Source organism: Ictidomys tridecemlineatus, chromosome 3 (assembly GCF_052094955.1).
Source record: "Ictidomys tridecemlineatus isolate mIctTri1 chromosome 3, mIctTri1.hap1, whole genome shotgun sequence".
In the NCBI taxonomy this organism is placed as follows: domain Eukaryota; kingdom Metazoa; phylum Chordata; class Mammalia; order Rodentia; family Sciuridae; genus Ictidomys; species Ictidomys tridecemlineatus.
Window position 1 is genome coordinate 126,897,712 of NC_135479.1, and position 24,342 is coordinate 126,922,053.

The 24,342-nt window shown below is 40.6% G+C and overlaps 1 protein-coding gene across 9 annotated transcripts in view; it reads right to left on the reverse strand.

Moving 5' to 3' along the window:
- Positions 1–24,342, reverse strand: part of Mcf2l2 (MCF.2 cell line derived transforming sequence-like 2) — a 224,364-nt gene that overhangs the window by 99,403 nt on the left and 100,619 nt on the right. For all 9 annotated transcript variants that reach the window (XR_013436674.1, XM_021729793.3, XM_078043734.1 and 6 more), the window contains exons 11-12: positions 13,141–13,332; positions 10,003–10,194 (exon numbers count right to left, since the gene is read on the reverse strand). Coding sequence is in view for 8 of the 9 variants with exons in the window: in XM_021729793.3 (XP_021585468.2) it covers positions 10,003–10,194; positions 13,141–13,332 (384 nt within the window). In the remaining variant the exon portion in view is untranslated. The remainder of the gene's footprint in view (positions 1–10,002; positions 10,195–13,140; positions 13,333–24,342) is intronic.

A 24,342-nucleotide genomic window follows, 5' to 3' on the forward strand; every position in this document is an offset into this window, starting at 1 on the left:
TCTGAAAGTGTAGGCTCAGCATAGCCCCTGGGAGGTTGATGCAGTTTATAACTGGAAAGTACATTCATTTTCTGAGAGAGGAAAGAGCCCTGAGGCAGGACTTGGAGCAATCAGGTCTCCATGGCCCAGGAGAACTGGCTGCACAAATGTTCCCTGCAGCTGAAGACCCTATCAATGCTGCCCTCAGGACCAAGATATGGGGCTGGTCTCACTCTTTGGAGGGTCTCAGAGTTCAGAGTTGTGCTCTTTTACATAGTAATCACTAGTCAGTGGCTGTTGAGCACCTGAAATGCAGCCAGTCGGATTTGAGATATAGTACTATAAGTGTGGAATACACACTGTATTTTGAAGACTCAGTTTGAAAAAAGAATGTAGGGCTGCTGGAACACTTGCCTGATATGTACAAGTCCCTGGGTTTAGTTTGCAGCATCACAAAAATAAAATAAGAAAAATTAATCATTTTTAATACTGATTGTACATTGAAGCAATATTTTGGATACTGGTTAAATAAAACATGATTCAAATTGATTTCGCCCATTACTTTTTGCTTTTGCAAATATGGATATTAGAAAAATATAAAATTACATTTGTAGTTTGCATTACATTTCTATTGAGCAACATGGTCTAGGTCAAGGCTCATTAAACTTATTCTGTAAGGGACCAAATATTAAATATCTTAGGCTTTGCACACCATGGTGTCTCTGTTGCAATTACTGAGCTCTGCTGTTATAGTATAAAAGCAGCCATAATAATATGTAAGTGAGCAGATTGACTGTGTTCCAGTGAAACTTTAATTACAAAAACAGGTGGCAAGCTTTGGCGCACAAGGCTGCAGTTTTTTAACACCTAGTCTAGACTAAGCTCAGGGTCTTGTGTTCAAAGGGTCTCTTTGGAGAATATACTCTCTGGTGTCCAAAAGCTCACTTGTACAATAGACTAGAAGTTATAATAATATAACTAAGTCTAACTCTCCTCCCAAACCAAATTTCAGGGATGGTAATAAAACTTGGTGATCAGCAACTACCATCCTGCCATTGATGATCTTGAAGAAATTGAGACATGGGTGTAACTGCTACACAAAGATCAGGAAATCAGACTGACTGAACAACTGTCAAATGAGTGATGTAGGTGGATATAAAGCATGAGGTCACCCCCACAAGCCAGAGCGCAATGACTCAACACTTGGATTGGACCCGACTTGGGTCACCTTTGTTCTCTTGCATTTCTTCCTTAACCTTCCAGTGAGAGGCTGGGGATGTAGCTTAGTGGTACAGCATTTGCCCAGCATGTATGAAGCCCAGCGCCAGAGTATGTGTGTGTTGGGGGGAACCTTTGAAAACAGCTCATCATCAAGACCTCAGTGTGAACTCTGGAAATGGTTTAACTGTCAGAATACTCAGGTAAGAGGGAAGTTTATCCAACTGTACTCTCCCCTGTCCTCTTTCCTCTTTTCACTTGCAAATCCATCCCCATACTATAATTGAAATTATCTTTCTAAACTGTGTATTTGATGTCAAATTCCCCATTTTCTTATTTTTTAAAAGTAAAAACTATTTTAATTTCAATTTGCATATTTACAACAATAAATAGAATAATAAACTAAGACTTTAGAGAAAATAGATCATCACTGTGAGTGTAACATCCATGTGTTGATTTTTTTTTTTCAGAACAAAGATCTTTTAAAAATGCTACCGTTTAAGGCTGGGGTTGTAGCTCAGTGGTACGACACTTACCTAGCATGGGTGAGACACTGAGTTTGATTCTCAACACTACATATAAATGAATAAAATAAAGGTCCATTGACAACTAAAAAAAAATTTTTTTAAATGCCACTGTTTAGACTGTACTGTTTCTGTTTTGTATCCAGAGCTTGTGTGTGCAACAACAAATGAAAACTCCCTGTGTAATAAACCTGAATTTAAGACCTAAATATTAATTCCAATATTCCCAACTAACATGTTTATCACACGAAATATTTTTTACACAGTTCAATTCAGCAATTTTACATATGAAAAGTGATACCTACTTAATATTATTGTATAGTCTCAAAAAGTTAATTCAGGAAAATTAAAAATGATTTACAAAAGGCACTGAGGTTGGCGAGAGAAGCAGCAATTTTCATTTTGGATCAAACACTGGACATGTCCACAGAACTGCTGTGTGGGAGTCACTGTCCTGACACCAACCTGTTGCAAGGCCATCTTGTCTCAGGCACCCTGGCGGCTGGTGGTGCTTCCTACTCCCCACATGCTATATTGGAGAGGCCCTCCCCAGACTGGTGCCAAGGGAAATGGCTAAAGTCAACACCACATCACTTCCCTATTCAAAAACGTTTCATGGGCTCCACTGTGCATCAGGAGAAAGTCTTGATTCCTTGTCCTGGAGCAGGAGGCTCATCATGACTCCACCTGATTTCCCTCCAGCCTCACCTCCTGCCAGGACCACTCACCCCTGACCCATCTCCACATTCCCCAGATGCGGAAGCTCCCCCAGTGCACCTCTGTTCCTGCCTCTTTGTTTCCCTGAAAAATTCCTACTAAATCTTTAAGCCTTGATTTAGGCATCATCTCCTCTGTGGAATACCCTGGCCTCCCCAGGTCGAAGTGACATTGCCTCCCCTGGGTGCCCCCCTGTCTCCTTCATCTTACATACTTTCAGACTGAGTAGCATGGATTGGGAAGACATTTGTCCCCCACTAAACAGTTAGTACTTTATCACAAGGGTCACGACTTCCATTGTTATCGTCCCAGAAGACAGCACAGTTTAACTTGGCCCAAACCAGGCACCCAGTGAATATTAAAGGATCAAAATTTGCTGTTTGCAACTGAGATTGTTTTCCCTCTATGGATTAGGTGGAGAAAGTGAATGAGGTGGCAAAATCCAAGCAGCAGTACTAAGAGGGAGGACAGTGGTACTTAAAGAGAAGGTACTGTAAGAGCCTCCCGCAGTGATATGGCTGCTACTAAAAGAACAACAGCTTAATTTCTGAGTGGGTTAACAGTCACCATGTCTTCAGTGTAACAGATTCAACTTTAGTCATAGAGTGTCATTTAAAAAAAAATAAAATTCTTTTATTTATTTTGTTTTTGAGACTGGGGCCTCCCTATGTTGCCTAGACTGGCCTTGAACTCCTGGGCTCAGGTGATCCTCCAGTGATCCTCCTGCTTCAGTCTCATGAGTCGCTGGGACCACAGGTGTGCACCACTCTCTGGTTATTTTTTCTTTTTTTAAAGGAGATCTATGGCAAAAGTGCAAAGCAGTACAGAGAATTCCCATATATCCCACATCAGTTTTCCTTTTATTAATATCTTACATTGTATATGCTATATTTTTTGTAATTAATGAACCAATTTTAATATATTACTATTCAATAAAGTTGATGCTTTATTTTTTATTTCTTAGTGTAAACATTTATATAAAAACACAATTTATTTTTCATATTGTCTTAGGCTCCTTTTGACTATCACAATTTCTCAGATTTTCCTTGTTTTCAATGACCTTTACTATTTTTAGGGCTGTTGGTTACGTTTTGTAGAATGGTCCTCAACTGGAATTACCTAGTATTTTTCTCATGATTAGACTGGGGTTATGGGATTTGGAGAAGAAAACCACAGAGGTAAATTGCCATTTCCATCGCATCATGTCAAGATACATACTATTGGGCTGAGGATGTGGCTCAAGCGGTTGCGCGCTCGCCTGGTATGTGTGCAGCCCGGGTTCGATCCTCAGCACCACATACAAAGATGTTGTGTCCGCCAAATACTAAAAAATAAATATTAAAATTCTCTCTCTTCCTCTCTCTCACTCTCTCTTAAAAAAAAAAGATGGGCTGGGGATGTGGCTCAAGCGGTAGCGCGCTCGCCTGGCATGCGTGCGGCCCGGGTTCGATCCTCAGCACCACATACCAACAAAGATGTTGTGTCTGCCGAGAACTAAAAAATAAATATTAAAAATTCTCTCTCTCTCCTCTCTCACTCTCTCTTAAAAAAAAAAAAGATACATACTATCCATATGACTTGTCACTGATGTGTTGACTTTGATCACCTGGGTAAGGTAGTAATTGTTAGGCTTCTCCACTCTTTAATAGAGTTACTTTATTAATTTCACCTCTCTATACTCCTTGGAAATAAGTTACTATGTGCAGCCTTTACTTAAGGAGTAGAGGAGTTATACTTCCTCCTTATCATAGTTAGCTTTCTATCACTGTGACAAAAAACTTGAAAAACTTGAGAAAGTCTACGTGGAGTAATAATGATTAATTTTGACTCATGGTTTCAGGAGTTTCGGTGCATAGCCATGTGGCCCCATGGCTTGTGATGACGCTGAACATCGTGGCTGGGAGCACATGGCAAAGCAGAGCTATTAACCTCATGGTGACTGGAAAGCAGGATGGGGCCAGGGACAAGATATGTCACTTCCAGTGACCCACTTCCTCCAACAGTTTTCACCTCCCAACAGTTTCTACCACCTCCTAACAGTCCATTCAAGCATGAATCCAACAATGGATTAATCCATCGATGAAATCAGAGCCCTCATGATCCAATCACTTCCTAAAGCCCCACCTCTTAATTAGGGCTTCACTAGGAACTGTGCTTTCAAAACATGAGGGTTTGGGGGACATTCCTTAAGGAAAGCATCTACATAAGCAATCTGAATTTCTTCTGCATGGGAGATAAATTTCCTCTTTTCTGTTTATTTATTCCATCATGTATTTATATCAGTATAGATTAATGGATACCTATCTCATACTTTGGATTGTAATCTTGTACTACTTTGTAATTCTGTTGCTCAAATGTTCCAGCACTGGCCACTGAGTGCTCTTCCAATTGGCTCCATGTCCCTCGTTGTGGTGTGTTGTTTTGTTTTGGAGTACTCCTTACTTTCTAGCACTATAAGATGCTCCAGGATCTCCTTAAATACTTCCTACCCCAGTCCTAGAAGCAGCCTGTTTTGTTTTTCTTACTGGAGAATAATATTAGAAAATAAGATCTTAGCTGGCCATGGTAGTGTGCATCTGTAATCCCAATGACTCAGGAAGCTGAGAAAGAAGGGAATGCAAGTTTGAGGCCAACCTTATCAACTTTTTGAGACCTTGCCTCAAAATACAATTTTAAAAAGGGTTGGGGAATGTAGCTTAGTGATGGAGTGTTTGCCCATCCTATGTGAGGCCCTCAATTCAATTTCTGGGGGTTGGGGGCAGGGGGGAAAAGAAAGAAAGAAAAGGAAGGAAAATAAAGAAGTGTTTGGTTCTAGATGTGCTCATCATACTGTGGTCTCATTGCTTACAGGCCCTAACAGCCCCTCTCAACTATCAAAGTAGGAAATGCATGTTCTTATACTAACCCACGTGTATATATATATCTATGGATATTTCTATATGTATAGAGTACCAGCAATAAAAACAAATTCATGGCTCCTCAATGGACAAAACTCACTTTATGACAGAACATATTTAAATCCAAGCCAAAGTAAGAAAAAAGTCTGTTTTCATCTGCTGTAACAGAATATACAAGACTGGGTAATTTATAAAAAAAAAAAAGAGAGATTTGTTATAATACCCCTTTGTGTAGTTGTCCTTCTGGCATTCTACATTCTCAAGAAAAGTCACATCTAAATGATTAAGATGTCAATTGCTAGCAATCTTTCTTCAGATTTACAGAACCCAGAACATCAGATAACATCAGAATGTGTAGCACCCCTCTTTATTCCTTTATTTTTTTCTTTTTTGGTATTGGAGATTGAACCTAGGAGGGTTTAACCACTGAGCCACGTCCCCAGCCCCTTTTTAAATATTTTATTAGTGATAGGGTTTCACTGAATTGCTAAGTGTCTCGCTAAGTTGCTGAGGCTATCTTTGAACATGTGATCCTCCTGCCTTAGCCTCCTGAGCTGCTGGGATTAAAGGTGTGCTCCATCATGCCTGGCAAACTCCACCCCCTTTTAAATGAATTTTTTTCTTTAGTTGTAGATGGACACAATGACTTTATTTTTATTTATTTATTTTTATGTGGTGCTGAGAATGGAGCCCGGTGCCTCACATATGCTAGGCGAGCGCTCTACCACTGAGCTACAACCCCAGCCCCAGCAACCCCTCTTTAATCTTTATTTCTGTGCATCTACTAACACAAGACATATACATTGCTGTGAGGCCTATCTCTCAGAAAAATAGTATTCATCTACAGAATTATATGAACTAGTCCCAGGAGGTTGAGGTCAATTGCAATGTTCTGGCCAGAAAGGAAAGAAAGAAAAAGAAAAAGACATACACCCTGGATGACAAAGACCCTGCACACCATATTGTCTTTCTGTCCACTGACCCCTGTACCTTTTTAAAAATCCCATTGGCCAATGGAAAGTACTAACAGAAAATCAAAGAGAAGGACAGAGATGAATACTTGTGTTAGTCGTTTTTCTCTGTTACCATAACAAAATGCCTGAGATAAAAGCCCTTTCACATGCCTGAGTTCCCCAAATGGGGGGGGGGAACACTAGCCCCCATCTTCTCAGGATGCCAGTACATGAATAAATACTATTTCCTTTGTAGCATTTATCATTTCTTGAGTACTGGGCTTTCAAGTGGTGAGCAGATGGACTAGGGTCTGGTAACATTATTTTTACAGTTCTGGAGGCAAAGATTTCCTAGAGCATTGTGCTAGAATCTGGTGAGAGCTTTCTTGCTGTGTCACAACATGGTAGAGGGCATCGTAAGAAGAGAAAGCATGCATGTGAGAGTGAGAGAGGAAGGGTAGAGGCTGGACATATGCTTTTCTCAGGGACTCACTACCGTAGTAACTAACCCACTCCCTCCACAACAGCACTAATCCATTCATGAGGACAGTACTCCATGCCCCAATGACCTCTTTATAACTCCACCTCTTAATGTTTTACTATTAAACTTCAACATGAATTTTGGAGGGGCCATCAAACCATAGCAACAGGCTTTGGGGTATTTTGGTCTATTGTACATACAGGATTTATTAGTAGTAGTTCTTTTTCAATCCTTCCATTCACTCATGTTTCTACCTATTACTCAGAAGTAGTTTATTAGGTTTTATTCATTTTCTGGCAGGTGATGTGGTGGTGGAAGGGATTTGCTGAAGGTGGTCAGAACTCAGCTGCAACTGTAAATCTCCATGGTTGATTTGCTGCACCTGTGTTTTTGGCTACTAGAGGTGGAGCTTGGTTGAAACTGTTCTGCCTTAGGAATTTGACCTGGAGCTAATAGCAGCACAGCAGGTCAGTCACCAGATGGGCCTCTCCTTGTTCTTGTTCAGGGAAGTAGGAGGATCCCTGTACTGGGGGAAAGTCCCATCCCACCTGGAGATCATATCTGAGGACACAAACTCAGTGAGGTCAGGGAGAGGACATCACTGAGGTAAAGTGAACACCAAGCTGCCCCCACTACTCTCTGCACATGCTACCCCTCTGCAGGACGGGCAGGATGGATGAGGCAAAGGCCCTGCCCTTAAAGAGTTTCCACTGTAATAAATGAGATAGACATTCAAAATAAACAGCTTGAATACAGTATAATGTGCATCATATGAGAACAAAGGTTCTTAACACATGGGCCTGAGTACAAGGATAGATTTTAGGGTATTCCCTAAAATTACTTATAAAAGTCATATATGTTGTATATTCTCTGTTGATCTATAACAATGCCTTTCTTTGCTCTGTACCCCAAGAAGCTGACCTCTTTGGACTTCATCAGATAAGCTTATGGATTTTTCAATTGGCTTTGGCCAATGGAAAGCACTAACAGAAACTCAAAGAGAAGAACAGAGATAAATATTTGTGTTAGTCATTTTCTCTGTTACTGTAACAAAATGCCTGAGATAATTAATTTAAGAAGAGGAAAGATTATTTTGGCTCACAACTTCAGAGGTTTCCTTCCATTTTTTTGTTGGCCCCATTTCTTTTTGGCTTGTGGCAAGGTGGGGAGCACATAGCAGAGCAAGTTGCTCACCTCATGGTGTCTGGAAAGCAAAGAGAGAAGAAGACAACACAACCCCAGTGATTGAGGACTTTCTACTTGGATCCACCTGGTAAAGGGTCCCATAATCTTCCAAAAATACAAAGCTGAGCAGTGAGCCTTTAACATATGGGCCTTTGGACAACACTCCAGATCCAAACTAGAGCAGTATTGCTCTGGTAGGAACTGTGTCCCTCCACGGAAGGCCACATTCCTACTGGCTGCCCTTTCTCACAGTCACAGCTGTAGCTCTTCCTGAGTTCCCCTTGAGGTAGGATGGGGAAAAAAAAATAGGTAAAAAGGAGACATAAAGGAAGGAAAATAAAATAAAATTTTAGAGTTCTAAACACTTTTCTAGTACTTTCACTCTCTAAACAGTCTTTTTCAGACTGGTTACTCCTAAATTCCTGGGAAATCTGTAAATGTATCAAAACACTGTTAACTAACCCCACCTAAATAAATAGAGATATGACATTTTAAGACACCTACAACTTAGGGGACTTTCTAGCACTATCTATTGATCAGACAATGAAGACCATATCAGCCTAAGGATCCAGAGGTTGACCAGACCACCATGACCCATCTTGAGATCACCAGACTGATATCATCCCTACATACCCTTCCATACCTACAGCTCACCAGGTTTCCTTTAAAAGAAGGGCCAGGAACTTCCAAACCATATCTCTCACTCATGGGATAGCCCACATTCTCTCTCAAATATGTATTCCTTGTTTATCCCCAAAGGTGTCTGTCTCTCTCTTGAGACTTCCAATTCTCCTTTAAATGTGTATCTATCTACTTTCCTAAATTAATCACTGTCTATGCCTCTGATTGGTGAATACTGAAATTCTTTCCATCACACAAACCATGAACCCCACTGGTCCTTCTCTCTGGGAACTTCTCAGAACCTTCTTTATGATATCCTGGCACATTAGACTTAGGAGTGGTTACTGCTTCCTGTGTCTTGCTAGTTCCAGAGCCCTTCACCAACCCTTATAGTACCCCTAAAACCTGTCCATATCTTTACAAACGAAGCCAACATCAAACTACTTTTAGTCACTTTTGAGTGAGCAGGATCTGAAAATATGTGAATCCGATTCTGGAGAGGGCCCATTACTCAAAAAGAGGTAGAGGAGCCCCTCAAGCAGAGATACACACAAGGTACTATGGATCAGAGGAAGGTGTCATATATAACCCTGCTGGCTTCATAGAAGAGGACTCTTCTCAAAATGGCAACCCAGTGATGTTATTCCTCTGCTTTAATTCTTCCAAGGCTTCCCACTATTCTCAGAAAAAAGATGAAACTCTTTAACAAGGCTCACAGTGTCTTACCTCATCTGTCTGTCTTTAACCTCAGGCCAAATGACCTTCCCTTGCTCTCTCGACTCACCTTGACCTTGGGTTCTGCACTTGTGCAGGTTCCCAACAGCCTTGTTCCTTTCAACTGGAAAGACTCCCCATCTTCTCATTTTCCAGACCTTGGCTCAAGTGACTCTCCGCAAAAGACTTCTCCAACACCAATCCATGTCGAGTTCCTCTGTCACATGCCCAATAGGGACCCTGAATCCCTCTGTCAGAGCACATACCTTGTAACATTTTTGTGTCAATATCTTATTAATGTCTCACTAAACTGTAAGTTCAGTGTCCATATGAAGAGTGGAAACCTGTCTATTTCTGCTCATCACTGTGTCCCTAGCACTCAGCATGGAGCAGGATACAACAGAGATGCTCATAAATATGTGAAAAGAAATGAATAACTAAAGGTGAAACTTGAGTCAGACCTTGAAGGTGTTTGCTAAGACATTTAGGTCAGGAGTCTGAGAGGTCACTCACCTAAGGGTTTAGGGCCTCACTAAGTTGCCGAGGCTGACTTTGAACTCATGATCCTCCTGCCTCAGCTTCCCAAGCTGATGGGATTACAGGCATGTGCCAGCACGCCCGGGTCTTGCAAGAACTTTATAGGCAACAGACAAAAATTCCTCCTCCCTCATTCCTTTCTAAACCAAAGGATCAAAATAACTCAGAAACATTACCTTTATGTCAACAGTGAGTATCAACTCAAACTTGTTGTAAAACTCCTTGGGGTTGAGTAACCGGTACTCCTTGGCAGTGCCCAGGAATGCTTCAATGTCATTCAAGGCAATGTCGACCCCCTCTCGAGACTGGCACTTGTCTACAGCTTGGGAAGCCAAGAGGTAGATTCCTGCTTCACACCACTGACTGACCTTTTGGAAAGAAAAACAATGCTCTGTGCAGTTAACCTGACCTCAACTCATAGCCACCACCACCCCAGAGGCAGAAGTTCTGAGCTCCTGAGGGATCCACAAATATTCTGGGACAATAGGAAATTTTCATGGGCTGGCATAAAACTTAGGTGTCAAACCTCTCTGTTCATAAAACTATGAGGTGGACAAGCCTAAGCTGATTCCACAGGGTCCACTTCTCAGGGAAGTCATTCAATCAATAAAATGAATTGTATAAACATTCTTCCTGTTTCCACTGACAACTGTTGCTATATCTCTTGGAGATGAAAGATCAGTAATTGTAAGTCACAAGTCAGCCACAAGAGAAAAGCAGTCAATGGCTTTTCAGACTCACCTGCTAGCAAGTCACCGTCTTGCATCCAAATAAGTTACAAGAACCTGGGGTGATTAATGAAGCATTAGACTTGGCCCATAGATAGCTTCCTGGGGAGGGAATGTCCTTTAACAAAAGCACCACTTTTCTCTTTGTATTCCCAAATGATTCACATTTCCATTTATTGGTATTTGTCTTTACTACAGAAGCATCCCAAAATGCAAATCTTTGTAACCCATTAACAGTAATACTCAAATTTTCTGGATGCAGGATGAAATCAGATGAAGGATGAATTCTAATATTTCAACTTTGGGAGAGAACAGAGGGTACTGGGATGTTGCTCTACCACTGAGCTACATCCCCGGTCCTTTCTATCATTTAAAAAAATTTTTTTGAGACAGGGTCTCCCTAAATTGTCCAGGCTGGTCTTAAACTCATAATCCTCCAGCCTCAGCCTCCAAGTTGCTGGGATTACAGGCCTGCACCATCACACCTAGCTAACAATTCAATTTTTTATTTGTTCTTTCGAACTCCACTGAGATACCTGGATAGAAAGACAGGGGGCCTGAATATGTGAAAAAAAAAAAAAGCTTCTAGGGCAAAAACATCTGTTTTTACATTTATCATATGAACTGAAGAGCAAGGTAAATTGCTACAACAAGAAAAATGATCAAAAAGGAATACTCCAAGCATGATGGTGCACACCTGTAATCCCAGTGGCTCAGGAGGCTGAGGTAAGAGGATTGAAAGTTCAAAGCCAGCCTCAGCAATTTAGCAAGGCCCTATGCAACTTAGTGAGATCCTGTCTCTAAATAAAAAAATAAAAAAGGAAGTGATGTGGTTCAGTGGCTAAGGGCCCCTAGGTTCAAAACAAGCAAGCAAACAAAAAAACACTCCAAATGGTTATTTCTAAGTGGGAAAATCATAAGCAACTTAAATGTGTATCTTTATTTAATTTTTCTAAATTATTTACTTCTGGAGCTTGACAATGACAAAAAAAATGACAAATAAAAGACTTTTTAAAATGAATAATTCCCAATGTGTGAGGATGGGAGGGGGGGATTATGCATCGTGATGAACATTTCCCTTCCTCCATCCCTCATTTTTGGATTTTCAAAATAACATGATGTTGTGAAACTGTGAAAACTTTCTCTTTATATATCATGCTTAGATCTGCAGAAATTGTTAAAATGGAATCTGCAAAGTCACAATGGAGGTTGGAAAAGAGTAGCTGATCCTGCAGTGGGCTCAGCACATAGGACAGGCTGCGCACCAGCCCCTTCTGAGCCACTTGTTTCTGGAACAACTGTATTTCATTGACAATAAAATCCCTTTGGCAATGGGATGATGTAAACAGGTTGAGTGGATGCCCAAGCCATGGGACAGAAGCAGCTGCTGGAATGCAGTGTGCTGACTCATGGCCACTGGCCACAGGCGGCCAGGGAACAGCTGACAGGGAAGGCTCCAGAAGTCAGTGTGTTAGTGCTGACTAGGAACTTACCCTAGAGGTCGTCTCTGAAGGACACCCGTGTCCGCACATCCTCACCTATGAGGACACACAGCCTTGCTTACTCGCTTAAGAAGCCAGGGTTTGGAATCTGGCAGTCCTGGCTTCAAATTTGGCTTCCCCTTATTTATGACATGGGTGATCTTAGCAGTCATTCATCCCAGGGCTTTTTAAAGTTGTCCCTGGTACCATGTGAACCATTAGCACCAAAATCACTTGGCACTGGACTAAATGACTAATTCCTGGGCTTTATTCCTCACCTGCTGAATCTGAGTCTTTGAGGTAACCCATCAGGGACTCTGCAGTTATAACCAGCTCACTAGGTGATTCTTGGGTACCAAGTTTTGAGATCCATTGATTCATCATGCTATTACTTTTTGCCTCTGGACAAAGAAGCCATTAATACCTTTCTCACTGGCTGTCTTAGGGATTAAATATATGACATAATTATGCTTTGTAGGAACAAAGTAAGTGCTCAATAAATGGTAAGGGGGTATAATGGTCCTTATTACTGAAGCTTCTCCAAAATCATTCACAATCCTTGGCCTCTGCATGAGGACACTTTGAAAATATGGTGCTTGATTCTTTGTACACCTGCAAGGAAATCAAGAAATGTCCCCAGAAGGCCATGACAAAACATACTCTTCAAAATCTGTTACCAGGGACTTTAGTTAATTTTAATGGTGTGGAGAGATGGCTAGGACACTTTATTATATCCTATACCTCTATGACCTAGTGTCTGCAGTTTTTAATGGCTCTTGAGCACTTTTTCACATAAAATTCTGGATACTCTCAGTGATCATGTGAGGCAGGGAGGACAAGTATGATTAAAACCACTTTATAGTTGGGCATTGTGGTGCATGCCTGCAAACCCAGCTGCTTGGGAGGCTGAGACAGGAGGATCGTGAGTTCAAAGCCAGCCTCAGCAAAAGTGAGGCACTAAGCAACTCAGTGAGACCCTGTCTTTAAATTAAATACAAACTAGGGCTGGGGATGTGGCTCAGTGGTTAAGTGCCCCTGAGTTCAATCCCTGGTAACCACTTGACAGAAAATCCTGCAGACACTTTCACAGCTTTGTTTTGCTCACCTTGTCCAGCTGTCTATGCAACTCCAAGGACTTTCCCAAAGTGTCATGTTTTTTCTTGTTTTCATTGATGAAGTCATCACAGAGGTGCCTGAGCTCCACACACTGGGGCCTAATGGAGTCCACTGAGTAATGATGGTCTTGGATGAGCTGGTCTCCAGCCAGTGCAAGCAGCTGGGCCTTCTCCAGGGACTCCTGCAAAATAAATACCCACAGCTGAGCATGAGAGGCTTCAGCCAGAGCATCATGAAGCTGGTAAATGCCTGACACTCTGTGCTCTGAACTTGGAGGAGGCTATGCAGGTGCAGCTGATTCAGGGCTTTCTCAGGAGAAAGTTGTCATTCATTCAAAAATTTGTAGAGTTCTGAGTGGCACACTGAGGCTACAGTGTTAACAAGCCAGGAATTTTCAGCTTAATGGAGAATCGAGATAGTACCTAAATGCTTATAATTAAATGAATATTACTATGACAAACTCTAGGGCAGAAAAGCATTGCATATTATTGCACATATACTAAGAGACTTTTAACTAAAAGGGAAAGGAAGATAGATGCTTGGCCCTGAGGAGAGTGGTAGTGAACTGAAACTGAAACTAGTGTGGGCACCTCTATGGAAGTCATGGCACTTACAAACATGCCTGTCTAAACCCCTTCCTGAGGTTTCTGTCTGCCTTTACCTGTCTGCTCAGCAATTGCATTTCCTCCTTGTGTGTGTGTGTGTGTGTGTGTGTGTGCGTGTGTGTGTATGTGTGTTCCTAACAGTCACTCTTATCCCTGACAAGAATGATTCACTGGGGGCTGTATGTGCCTAGCATGCATGTGGTCAGGGTTTCATGCCCAGCACCACAAAAAAAAAAAAAAGAAAAATCCATATCATTATTCCTAAATGGTTTGTGCAAACAATATGGTTTATGCTGAATACTTGTTTTCTTTCTGAGAGTCTGGAACTTCAGTACCTGCCAGGCTATGTATGTGACCAGTTCCCAGTAAAAACTCTGGGCAAAGAGCCAATGAGCCTCCACTGAGCATCTCTGATAGACATTTCATGTGTTGTCACAACTCATTGATGGGGGAATGAAGTGTGTCCTGTATAACAGTGGGGAAAAGCATCAGAAGCTTGCCCCTGGTCTTCTCTGGACTCACCCCATGTACTTTTTCCTCTTCCTGATTTGGCTGAGTATCTTTTTACTCTAATAGGTTGTAATTCTGAATATAACTATATGGTGAGTCCTATTAGTCCTCCTTACAATCTTTGTATCATGCAATTTTTGGAACCCTTGACATACAAGCTAGGACTTGAATAAGGGACAAGCCACGCAGTCTTTGGTCTTGAGACAGGGATGTATTTGGCAGGTTAAAGAAGCAGGAAGGAGATGGGTGTGGTTGGAGCAGAGGGAACAGGTAGAAAAGGAGTGGAAGAGGTGATCAGAGAGGGAAGAGAGGGTAGGACTGGGGAGGGCCTTGCTGCCATTGTAAACACTTTGGCTTTTACGCATTGTGACATGGGAAGCCTCTGAAGAGGGAGATGTCACTCATATTTTATAAATGATTACTCTAGCTGTACTATCAAGATGGCAGATCAAAAGGGATAGAAGGGAGACCAGTTAGGGGGCTACTGAAGAAATTCAGGCAAGAGATGGGGCTTAACAAGGTAAGGCACCAATCTAGCTCCTGCTCCATGGCCTTCTTCTGGAAAGTTCTTCCCTGGGTCATTTAGGTCTAAGCTCTGAGTTACCTGCTCATATCACCCAACCATCACTTGGCCTTCTCTCTAACTTCATTTATCTGAAAGCTATCTTCTTTGTTTTCCGTAATGATTATTCCCTTCCTTGCTCACTACCACCAAAATGTAAGTAGTGTAAGAACACTTAGTAGGCATCCGATAAATAACTGATCAACAAAATTAATGCATGAGCCAGCAGATGCAGAGGTCTACTTGGAGGGATTATGTGAATCGGCATTGACCTTTGAGTCCACAGACGACTGCCACATTTACAAAGGTCTTCAGGAGCAGAGCCCCAAAGCACCCTTGCTGACCACGTTGAGCATCAGGGCTAACCACATTGGCCCTCATTTTTTTTTTTTTTATGGTAATACAAAGAATCATTTTAACTCCAGGTGAGGTCACTTGCCCCTCTTAACTTGCACTAGTTTATGATTTTGACAGTTTCAAAGCCTCTGTCCTCCCACCCTTACATATTCTCCAAGCCTTGCAGTGCCCACATACTTCTGAACACCTTTTCTGATCCTGCCTCCACTACCTCCTTGTTACTACTGTCTGTTCAGGTCTTTATGCTTTCTCACAGGGACAGCTGGTCACCTAGATTTCCTTCATTTGGGTTGACTGGATTGAGGGATGCCCAGAAAACTGGCAAAACAGGCTTTTGTGTGTGTCTTTGTGGGTGTTTCCAGAGAAGAAGAAGGGTGTTTTCAGTGAACTAAGTGGAGAAAACCTGCTCTGTACGTGGGTGGCATCAACAAATAGGCTAGGAAAAAGTGGATGGCATGAAAAAGTAGAAGAAGGAAAAAACTTGCACACGCAGGCACAATCGACCCTTCTTGAGCAGGTGTGTTTTTTGTTGCTGCTATCTCCCATGGACATCAGACTCAGATGCCAGAGGCCTGTTAGGGGACTCTGAGTTCTTGAGCCTTGGACCAGGACTGCATCACTGGCTTCTGTCTCTTATTCTGAGCTTCCAACTTTTCTTGAACTGAGCAGCTATATTAATCTCTAGCATGCAGACAGTTACTACTGTCTGTTCAGTCTCTGATCATGTAAGCCAATTGTTATGATTTGAATCTTTAATGTCCCTGAAAAGCTCATGTTCTGAGAGCATGGTGCTCCAAACAGCAAGATTCGGAGGTGGGACTTTCAGGCAATGATTAAATCATGAGGGCTGTAACCTCATCAGCAGATTAATCCACTTGATGGATTAATTATTTGAATGGACTGAGTGGTAACTGTAGTCAGGTAGGGCATGGATGGAGGAAGTAGGTCACTGGGGGCATGGCCTTGAACTATATCTGTCCCTGGCTCCTCTCTCTGTCTGTCTCTGCTTCTCAATCGCCATGAGCTGGGCAGTCTTCTTCTGCCACCCCTTTCTACCATGTTATGCTTCTCAGGCCAGAGAAATGAAATTGGTCAACCTCTGAAACCCTGAGCCCAAAGTAAACTTTCTCTCTTCTAAGCTGTATTGGCAGCCATTTTGATCACAATGACAAAAAGCGGACTAACACACCAATGTAATAAAATCTCTTATAATTACATATATTCTATTGGTTATGTTGCTCTGCAGAACACTGGCTGATACATTTTTCTTTAAATCATCCAGACGGGCAGAGCAGCAATACCAACACAATGCCTTATCATGTCTATGTCATTCCCAAGCTTCAAGTCTTTACAGGTCCCTTAAGATCTTCAGGAGCAATGCACATGCCTTTCATGATCTGGCTCATAGCTTGGTGTGCCTCTTACCAACTCTGCTCTATGTCCCTCAACTCTGTTCTCTGCTGTAGCTGTAATTATGACCCATTTGCCCTTCTCCCAGTATTCAGGTAGCTCCAGGCTTCTGTGGTTTCTCCATCTGTTCTCTGGGCCTCGAAAACCCCATCCTTTCCTCCTCACACTCTTCCTGACTCTCTACTGCTCCTGTACCTCTTTGAAGCTAACTCTATCTATATCACCTTTCCAGGAAACTTCTCTGATTTTGCTTTCTTATGTTCTTTCTCTGCGTTCCCCCAAAACCCTATGGTTCTCTTGACCAGAGCTTACCTTTCACTGTATTGAGATCACTTAACCATTGTCTGCACTGTGCCAGCTCTTATGTCACTTAAATATAAGTGGGACATAAAAGGTGCTTAAATGACTGTTGTGCAAAACAAAAAGGAGTGATGATATGGGAATAAAGTGACACAAATCAAGCTGTGACTAGTTTAAAGAACTCAGAGTCAAATTTTCAGTTTTCTTGTTTTGAGCAAAGACCCAGCCAGATGCAATGGTCTCCAGCCCTGGGAGGAGATTTGAATGCTAATTCCCTGGGCAGTGAGTTTTGACCTTTTTGTTCATAGCTCAGAATTTAGAATAGGGCTTGGCCTAGTAGATCAATAAATATTTGCAGGATGAATCAAGAGTGAATGAGAGACCTTTATTAGGACTGTTTAGTCCCTGCAGTACTCACTGCTTAGTCCCTACAGACTGAACCTAGGGAATGCTCTGTAGCACAGAATCTTCCCTACTACTCTGTGATAAGAACAACAGCTATTGTTTACTGAGCACATATGAATGTTTTACAATGATTATTTGACTCTTCCCAACAAAACTTTCAGTATAGGTACTGTTTTACAAAAGAGAAGTGGAAAAACTGAAGTTGACACAGGTAGGAAAGAGAAGAGCCAGGCTTCCAACTCAGTCAGCCTGGTTCCAGAATCTGGCTCTGACCAACAGAGAAAAATAGCCACACTTGTTCTGCCTAGGCTTAGAGACCTCATCTGGTTGCTCAAACTTGTCAGACTTTGGTTAAATATAGAAATATGAAAACTTGGTAGAGAAGTCTGTTGACATTTTTTTTAAGTCCAGCTGCCTAATTTATTAAGCATAACACAGAATTTTCTGGATTCAGGGAAATTCAAACAAGACACTTCCTAAGGATCCTAGAGCAATCACAGCCTGACCTTCACTTGGCATGCAGTGTCTTACCCTTCAGTCCTGTTCTTAAGGTACCCGAGGTAAGGGATGGGGATATGGCTCAGTTGGTGGAGTGCTTGCATTGCATGCAAAAACTCCTGGGTTCAATCCCCAGAACCACCACCACCACCACCTCCACCACCACCACCACAAAAAACAAACAAACAAACAAACAAACAAACAAACAAACAAAAAACCATGAGGTGGTAGACAAGAGATGTGAATAACAGGTCCAATTGGATCTGCAGGGAAGGTCCATAGAGATAACTCAGGATCTACCCTGATTCAGCCTCTGGATGGCTAGAAGATCACTATTATAGAAATGAATGGATGATAAAAATAACCTCAGAGTACTGACCACCTATTACATTCCAGGCACTCAGTAGGTTCTTAACCATACATCTAACTCATTTAGTCTTCACAGATTCTGCAAGGTACAAATTATTACTTGTTTTATAAACAAGGATACTGTGTTCAGAAAGGCTAAGTAATTTGGCTAGGGTCACAGCTGGTAGTATAGAGCCTAGATTTGAATCCAGCTTTGATGGACTCTCCCACCCATGTTCCTGTCACCTTCTAGTTCACCTGTGCTTGCCAGGCATGCTGAGAATGAGGACTGCACAGCTATGATTATCACATCTTTGTGGTGCCCACCAGGAACTTTATAATAAAACCTCCAAATCGCCACTTACTGTTCAGTTTATACAGCTCCTGCTCAAGATAAATAATAAACAAAACCTCCAAGGTGAAAAAGAAATGATGATAAAGGGCTAAAATCTGTTTTTCTGACCACAAGCCTATCTGGCATTTTTCAGATGCTGAAAATTCCCTAAGACCAGATAGCTAAATTGTAACATGTAAATAACAGCTGCTTTTCCCCTCAGGACACAACTACTAAGAGGAAAAATGGCATTGTCTACCATGGAAGAAAATTGTAAGAAAGAGGGTGATGTCACCCTGTCAGGGAATCCCACAGATAATGACACAGGGATGGGGAGGTGGGACAGATGAAACAAGAAAGGCAGAAAGTTAATGGTATAATATGGAATGATGACCACATGGGAGTCCATTTTATGATTCTATCTGCTTCCCCATATGTTTAAAAATTTCACACTTAGACAAAAAAGCCATAACCGTCAAGCTAGATGACATCTTTAGGAAGTTAATGGCCTGGATCCCATACCTTCTTGGGCATAGTAGCTGTGTAGGGAGAGGATAGCCTCGGGGCGAGCTCAAGGCTGAAATCATGCTAGTTCCACTACTAGCCCTACTGGCCCATCCCCAAAGCCAAAGCACTTTAGTAAATTCTGCTTTTATAGGATGTAGTCCTTGTGATCATTATTTTTCAGAATCAGGAAGAAGTATTCAATGATTGCTAAACCCTCAAACTAGAAGAGGATAAAGAATAGTCTTAATTTCCATGCGACATGAGTATGGTTAGTGAATTGGTTCAGAGGTTACCCCATGAGCATATTGGTAACAACCCAGAACCAGTTTTTGGCTGTGCTGACAGGGAAGTTCACCCCTTAGTGCTGAGAAGAGGATGAATCTTAACCAGATGTTTGATGAATTCTGGCCAAAAACTGTAATGTAGAGACTTAAAGGCTATTTTTGCTAAAAGCATTGACTATGCATTGAAGCCTGCAGATGCCTGCAAATGCCCAGCAGGTAACTAAAAGCAGCTTACAAGTTTGGCATCTCTACCTCAATTTTGCTTATCTCTTTTGATCTGAGTCATTCCTTCCCGCAGTCACCTTGGACTCCAGGACAAGTGTGATGGATAAACACCTTGGGGTGAGTTGTAACTCCTGCTCCCCACCCCGCCCCCCGCCCCATCACAACATCTTTCCCATAGATGTTAACAAGACTCTGCCTGGCTGTCCCTGAGAAAACGACCAACCAGACCACAGTTTGACCAAGGCTGCTTGGCTATGCATACTTCTAGCCCCATTTTGCTATATTATCTGGGAGCTCATGTCAGTTACCATGAAAACAGAGCTGAGGATGCTTGATCCCTCTTGTCTTCCCAATATAACTGTATTGAGTAAATTCCTTTCCTGCCTTTCACCATTACTTTTTCCATTTTGCTTCTGGGGTGAGTGTCTGAACCTGTAATTTTTTTTTGTGAGTGCACTGGAATTATACATAATGGTGGAATTTATTGTTAAATATTTATACATGTACACAATAACACAATGTAATGATTGATATATACCATAATGCCACAGCATTTCCCCTTTCCCTTCCTTCATTCCTTTACTCTAGTGGTCTTCCTTTGATTTTCCATGAAACCTCACCACCCTCACCACCTTTCTTTTTCTTGTTCCTCTCTAGTTCCACATATGAGAGAAAAATGTAAAACTCTTGACTTTCTGAGTTTGGCTTATTTCACTTAACATAATATTCTTAAGTTCCATTAATTTCCTTGCAAGTGACATAATTTCATTCTTCTTTACAGCTGAATAAATCTCTTTTGTGTATGTATATCACATTTTCTTTTATCCAGTCATTCACTGGTTGCTGGTTCCATAGTAAGTTGTGCTGCTACAAATGTGGTATGCATGTATAGCTATAGTATGATGAGTTTAATTCTTTTTTTTTTAAAGAGAGAGAGAGAGAAAGAGAGAGAGAAAGAGAGAGAGAGAATTTTTAAAAATATTTACTTTTCAGTTTTCGGCGGACACAACATCATTGTTTGTATGTGGTGCTGAGGATCGAACCTGGGCTGCACGCATGCCAGGCGATTGCGCTACCGCTTGAGCCACATCCCCAGCCCGAATTTAATTCTTTAGGGTAGATACTGAGGAATGGTATAGCTGGGTCATATAGTGATTCCATTCCTAGTATTCCTCTATACTGATTTTCATAGTGATTGTACTAATTTACAATCCCATCAATAGTGTAAAGGAGTTCCTTTCCCCTACATCCTCATCAGCATTTATTATTGTTTGATTTTTGATGGCTGCCACTGTAAATAAAGTGAGATGAAATCTTAATGTAGTTTTAATTTGCATTTCCCTAATTGCTAAAAATGTTGAACTTTTTTTCATATATTTGTTGCCAATTTGTATTTCTTCTTTTGAGAAGCGTCTGTTCAGTTCATTTGCCCATTAATTGATTGGGCTATTTGTTTTGTTGTTGATTTTTTTGAGTTCTTTATATATTCTGAATATTAATCCTGTGTAGGAAAGTAGTTAGCAAAGATTTTCTCCCATTCTGCAGATTCTCTCTGTACATTCCTTTGCTGTGCAGAAGCTTTTTAATTTTATGCCATCTCACTTATTAATTTTGGTGTTGTTTCCTAAGCTTTGGTGTTGTTTCTAAGTGTTAGAAGTCCTATTGAGAAAGTTTTTACCTGTTCCTATTTGTTGGAGTGTTGATCCTATATTTTCTTCTAGGAATTACATAATTTCTGGTTTGACTCCTAGATCTTTGATCCATTTTGAGTTGACTTTTGTGCAGGGTAAGAGATAAGGATTCAGTCTCACTCTTTTGCAGACGGATAACTAGTCTCCCCACTCCCCACACCATTTTTTTAAAAGGCTGTCTTTTTATGTTTTTGGCACCTTTGTCAAGGATTAGATGACTGGATATGTGTGAGTCTGTGTTATGGTTTGGAAATGAGGTGTCCTCCAAAAGCACTTCTTAGTACAGGTATATTCAGAAGTGAACTGATCAGATTGTGAGAACTGTAACCTATCAATCCATCCTAGTTTGAATGAACTAACTGTGAAGTAACTGTAGGCAAATGGAGGGGAGTCACTGGGGGCATGCCCTGGAAGCATACATCTTCCCTATGGCCCCTTCCCCACTCTCTCTATTTCTGCTTCCTGAATCTGCTTTGAACTGAGTGGCTTTCTTCCTCTGGACCTTTCCCCCATGATGTGCTGCTTTATCTTGACCCAGAGCAATGGAGTCAGACATATATGAACTGAGACCTCATAAGCTCCAAATAAACTTTCCTCCTCTAAGTTGTTTGTATTAGACAATTTGGGGACAGCAATGCAAAAGTTAAGTAAAACAGTTTGTCTCCCTGTCTCTACTTTGTTTCTTTGCTCTGTATGTCTGTTTTTATGCCAGTACCGTGATGTTTTTGTTAATATAGCTCTGTAATTTAGTTTGAAGTCAAATTTTGGAATACCTCCAGCATTTCTTTTTTTGGCTTATAACTACTTTAGCTATTCTGGGTTTTTCATTCTTCCAAATGAATTATAGTACTGTTTTTTCTAGTCCTGTGAAGAATACCATTGATATTTTGACAGGGTTTGAATTTAATCTGTATATTGCTTTCAGTAATAAGGCAATTGAAACAATATTAATTCTACCTATCTATGCCCATGGGAGGTCATGCCATCTTCTTGTGTCATGTCTTCTTCAATTTCTTCCTCCAGTATTCTGCAGTTTTCATTGTAGAGGTCTTTCATCTCCTCCTTAGATTTATTCCTAGTTTTTGATTTTCTTTTTTGAGGCTAATTATGAATAGAATTATTTTCTTGATTTCTTTCCCAAAAGATTCATTATTGGCACAGAGGAAAGCTATTGATTTTTGTATGTTGGTTGTGTAACCTGCTACTTTTGTTGAATTTGTTTATTCGCTCTAGCAGTCTTCTGGTGGAGCTTCTGGATCTCTTAAGTATAGTATCATAGCATCTGTAAACAGTGACAATTTGACATCCTCCTTTCCTTTTCTTGCCTAATTACTCTGGCTAGAATTTCTAGTACTATTTGAATAGGAGTAGTGAGAATGGACATCCTTGTCTTATTCTGGATTTTCAAGGATGCTTTTAGTTTTTCCCCATCATAGTGATATTGGCTTTGGGTTTGTTGTATTATACCCTTTATGATATTGAGGTAAGTTACATCTTATCCCATGTTTCTCTAGTGTTTATATCATGGATGGGTGTTAAATTTTGTCAAAGACTTTTTCTGCATCTATTGAGATGACTGTGTGATGAGTGACATTTATTGATTTGCATAAGTTAAACCATCCTTGCAATCCTGAAATAAAAACAAATTGATTATAATATATAACCTTTTAAATATGTTGTTGAATATTATTTGCTAATATTTTATTAAGGATTTCTGTATCTAAATTTATCAGGGATATTGGTATGTAATTTTTTCCCCTTGATGTGTCCTCTCTGGTTTTGGTATCAGTGTGATACTGGCTTCAGAGAACAAAATTGAAAGTGTTTCAATTTATTTCATGGAATAATTTGAGAAGCATTTGGCATTAGTTCTGCTTCAAGATCTGGTAGAACTCACCTGAGAAGCTATCTGGTCCTGGGCTTTTATTTCTTGGAAGGCCTTTTTATGACTGCTTCTGTCTATTGTTACTTACTGATCTGTTTAAGTTTTCTGTGCCCTCTTGATTTAATTTTGGTAGATCATATGTGTCTAGAAATATATCCATTTCTTTCAGGTTTACCAATTAATTGGAGTATATCTTCTCAAAATAGTCCCTAATAATTCTCTAGATATCTGTGATGTCTGTGGTAATTTTACCTTTTTCAGCTCTAATTTTATTAATTAGGGTCTTCTCTCATTTTCTTTTGGTTAGTTTGGCTAAAGGTTTATCAATGTCTTTACCTTATCAAACAACCAACTCTGTTTCCTTTGTATTTTTTTATTCTCTGTTTCATTGATTTCAGCTCTGATCTTAATTATTTCCTTCCTTTTGCTGGTTTTGGAATTGGTTTGTTCTTTTTCAAGGGCCTTGAGGTGTATCACTAGGTTTTTATTGGGATCTTTCTGATTTTCTTATGAAGACACATTATAATTAGAACAGCTAACATATAGAACAAAGGTAGAATTCTAAAAGCATATGGAGCCCACAAATGAGCAGGAGTAGCTATGCTTATAGCCAACAAAGCAGAATTTAAGCCAAAAATAATCAGAAAAGACAAAGAAGTTCACTTCATACTGGTAAAGGGAATAATCCAAGAAGAAGATATAAAGATAGTAAATATTTATGCCCCAAACATTGGTGCACCTAATTACATAAAACAGATATTACTAAATTTAAAGATCCAGTTAGACCCTAGTACAATAATACTGGATGATTTCAATACTCCTTTCTTACCATTAGATAGTTATCCAGACATAAACTCAGTCAAGACTTTTTAGACCAAAAGAAATTATAAGTCAAATAGGTTTAATAGATATCTATATAATATTTTATTTGGATAAAATAATAGCTATAAAATAATCCTGCTTGTTTGTGGGCTCCATATGCTTTTGAAATTCCACCTTTGTTCTGTATGTTAGCTGTTCTAATTATAATGTGTCATGGTAGGTTCTTTTTTTTTTTAATTAATTAATTAATTTATTTATTTTTTAAGTTTTCGGCAGACACAACATCTTTGTTTGTATGTGGTGCTGAGGATCGAACCCGGGCCGCATGCATGCCAGGCGAGCGCACTACTGCTTGAGCCACATCCCCAGCCCCATGGTAGGTTCTTTTTTTATCTTTTTGATCTACTTGGGTTTCTAAATGATTCCTATATCTTAATGTCCATCTCAT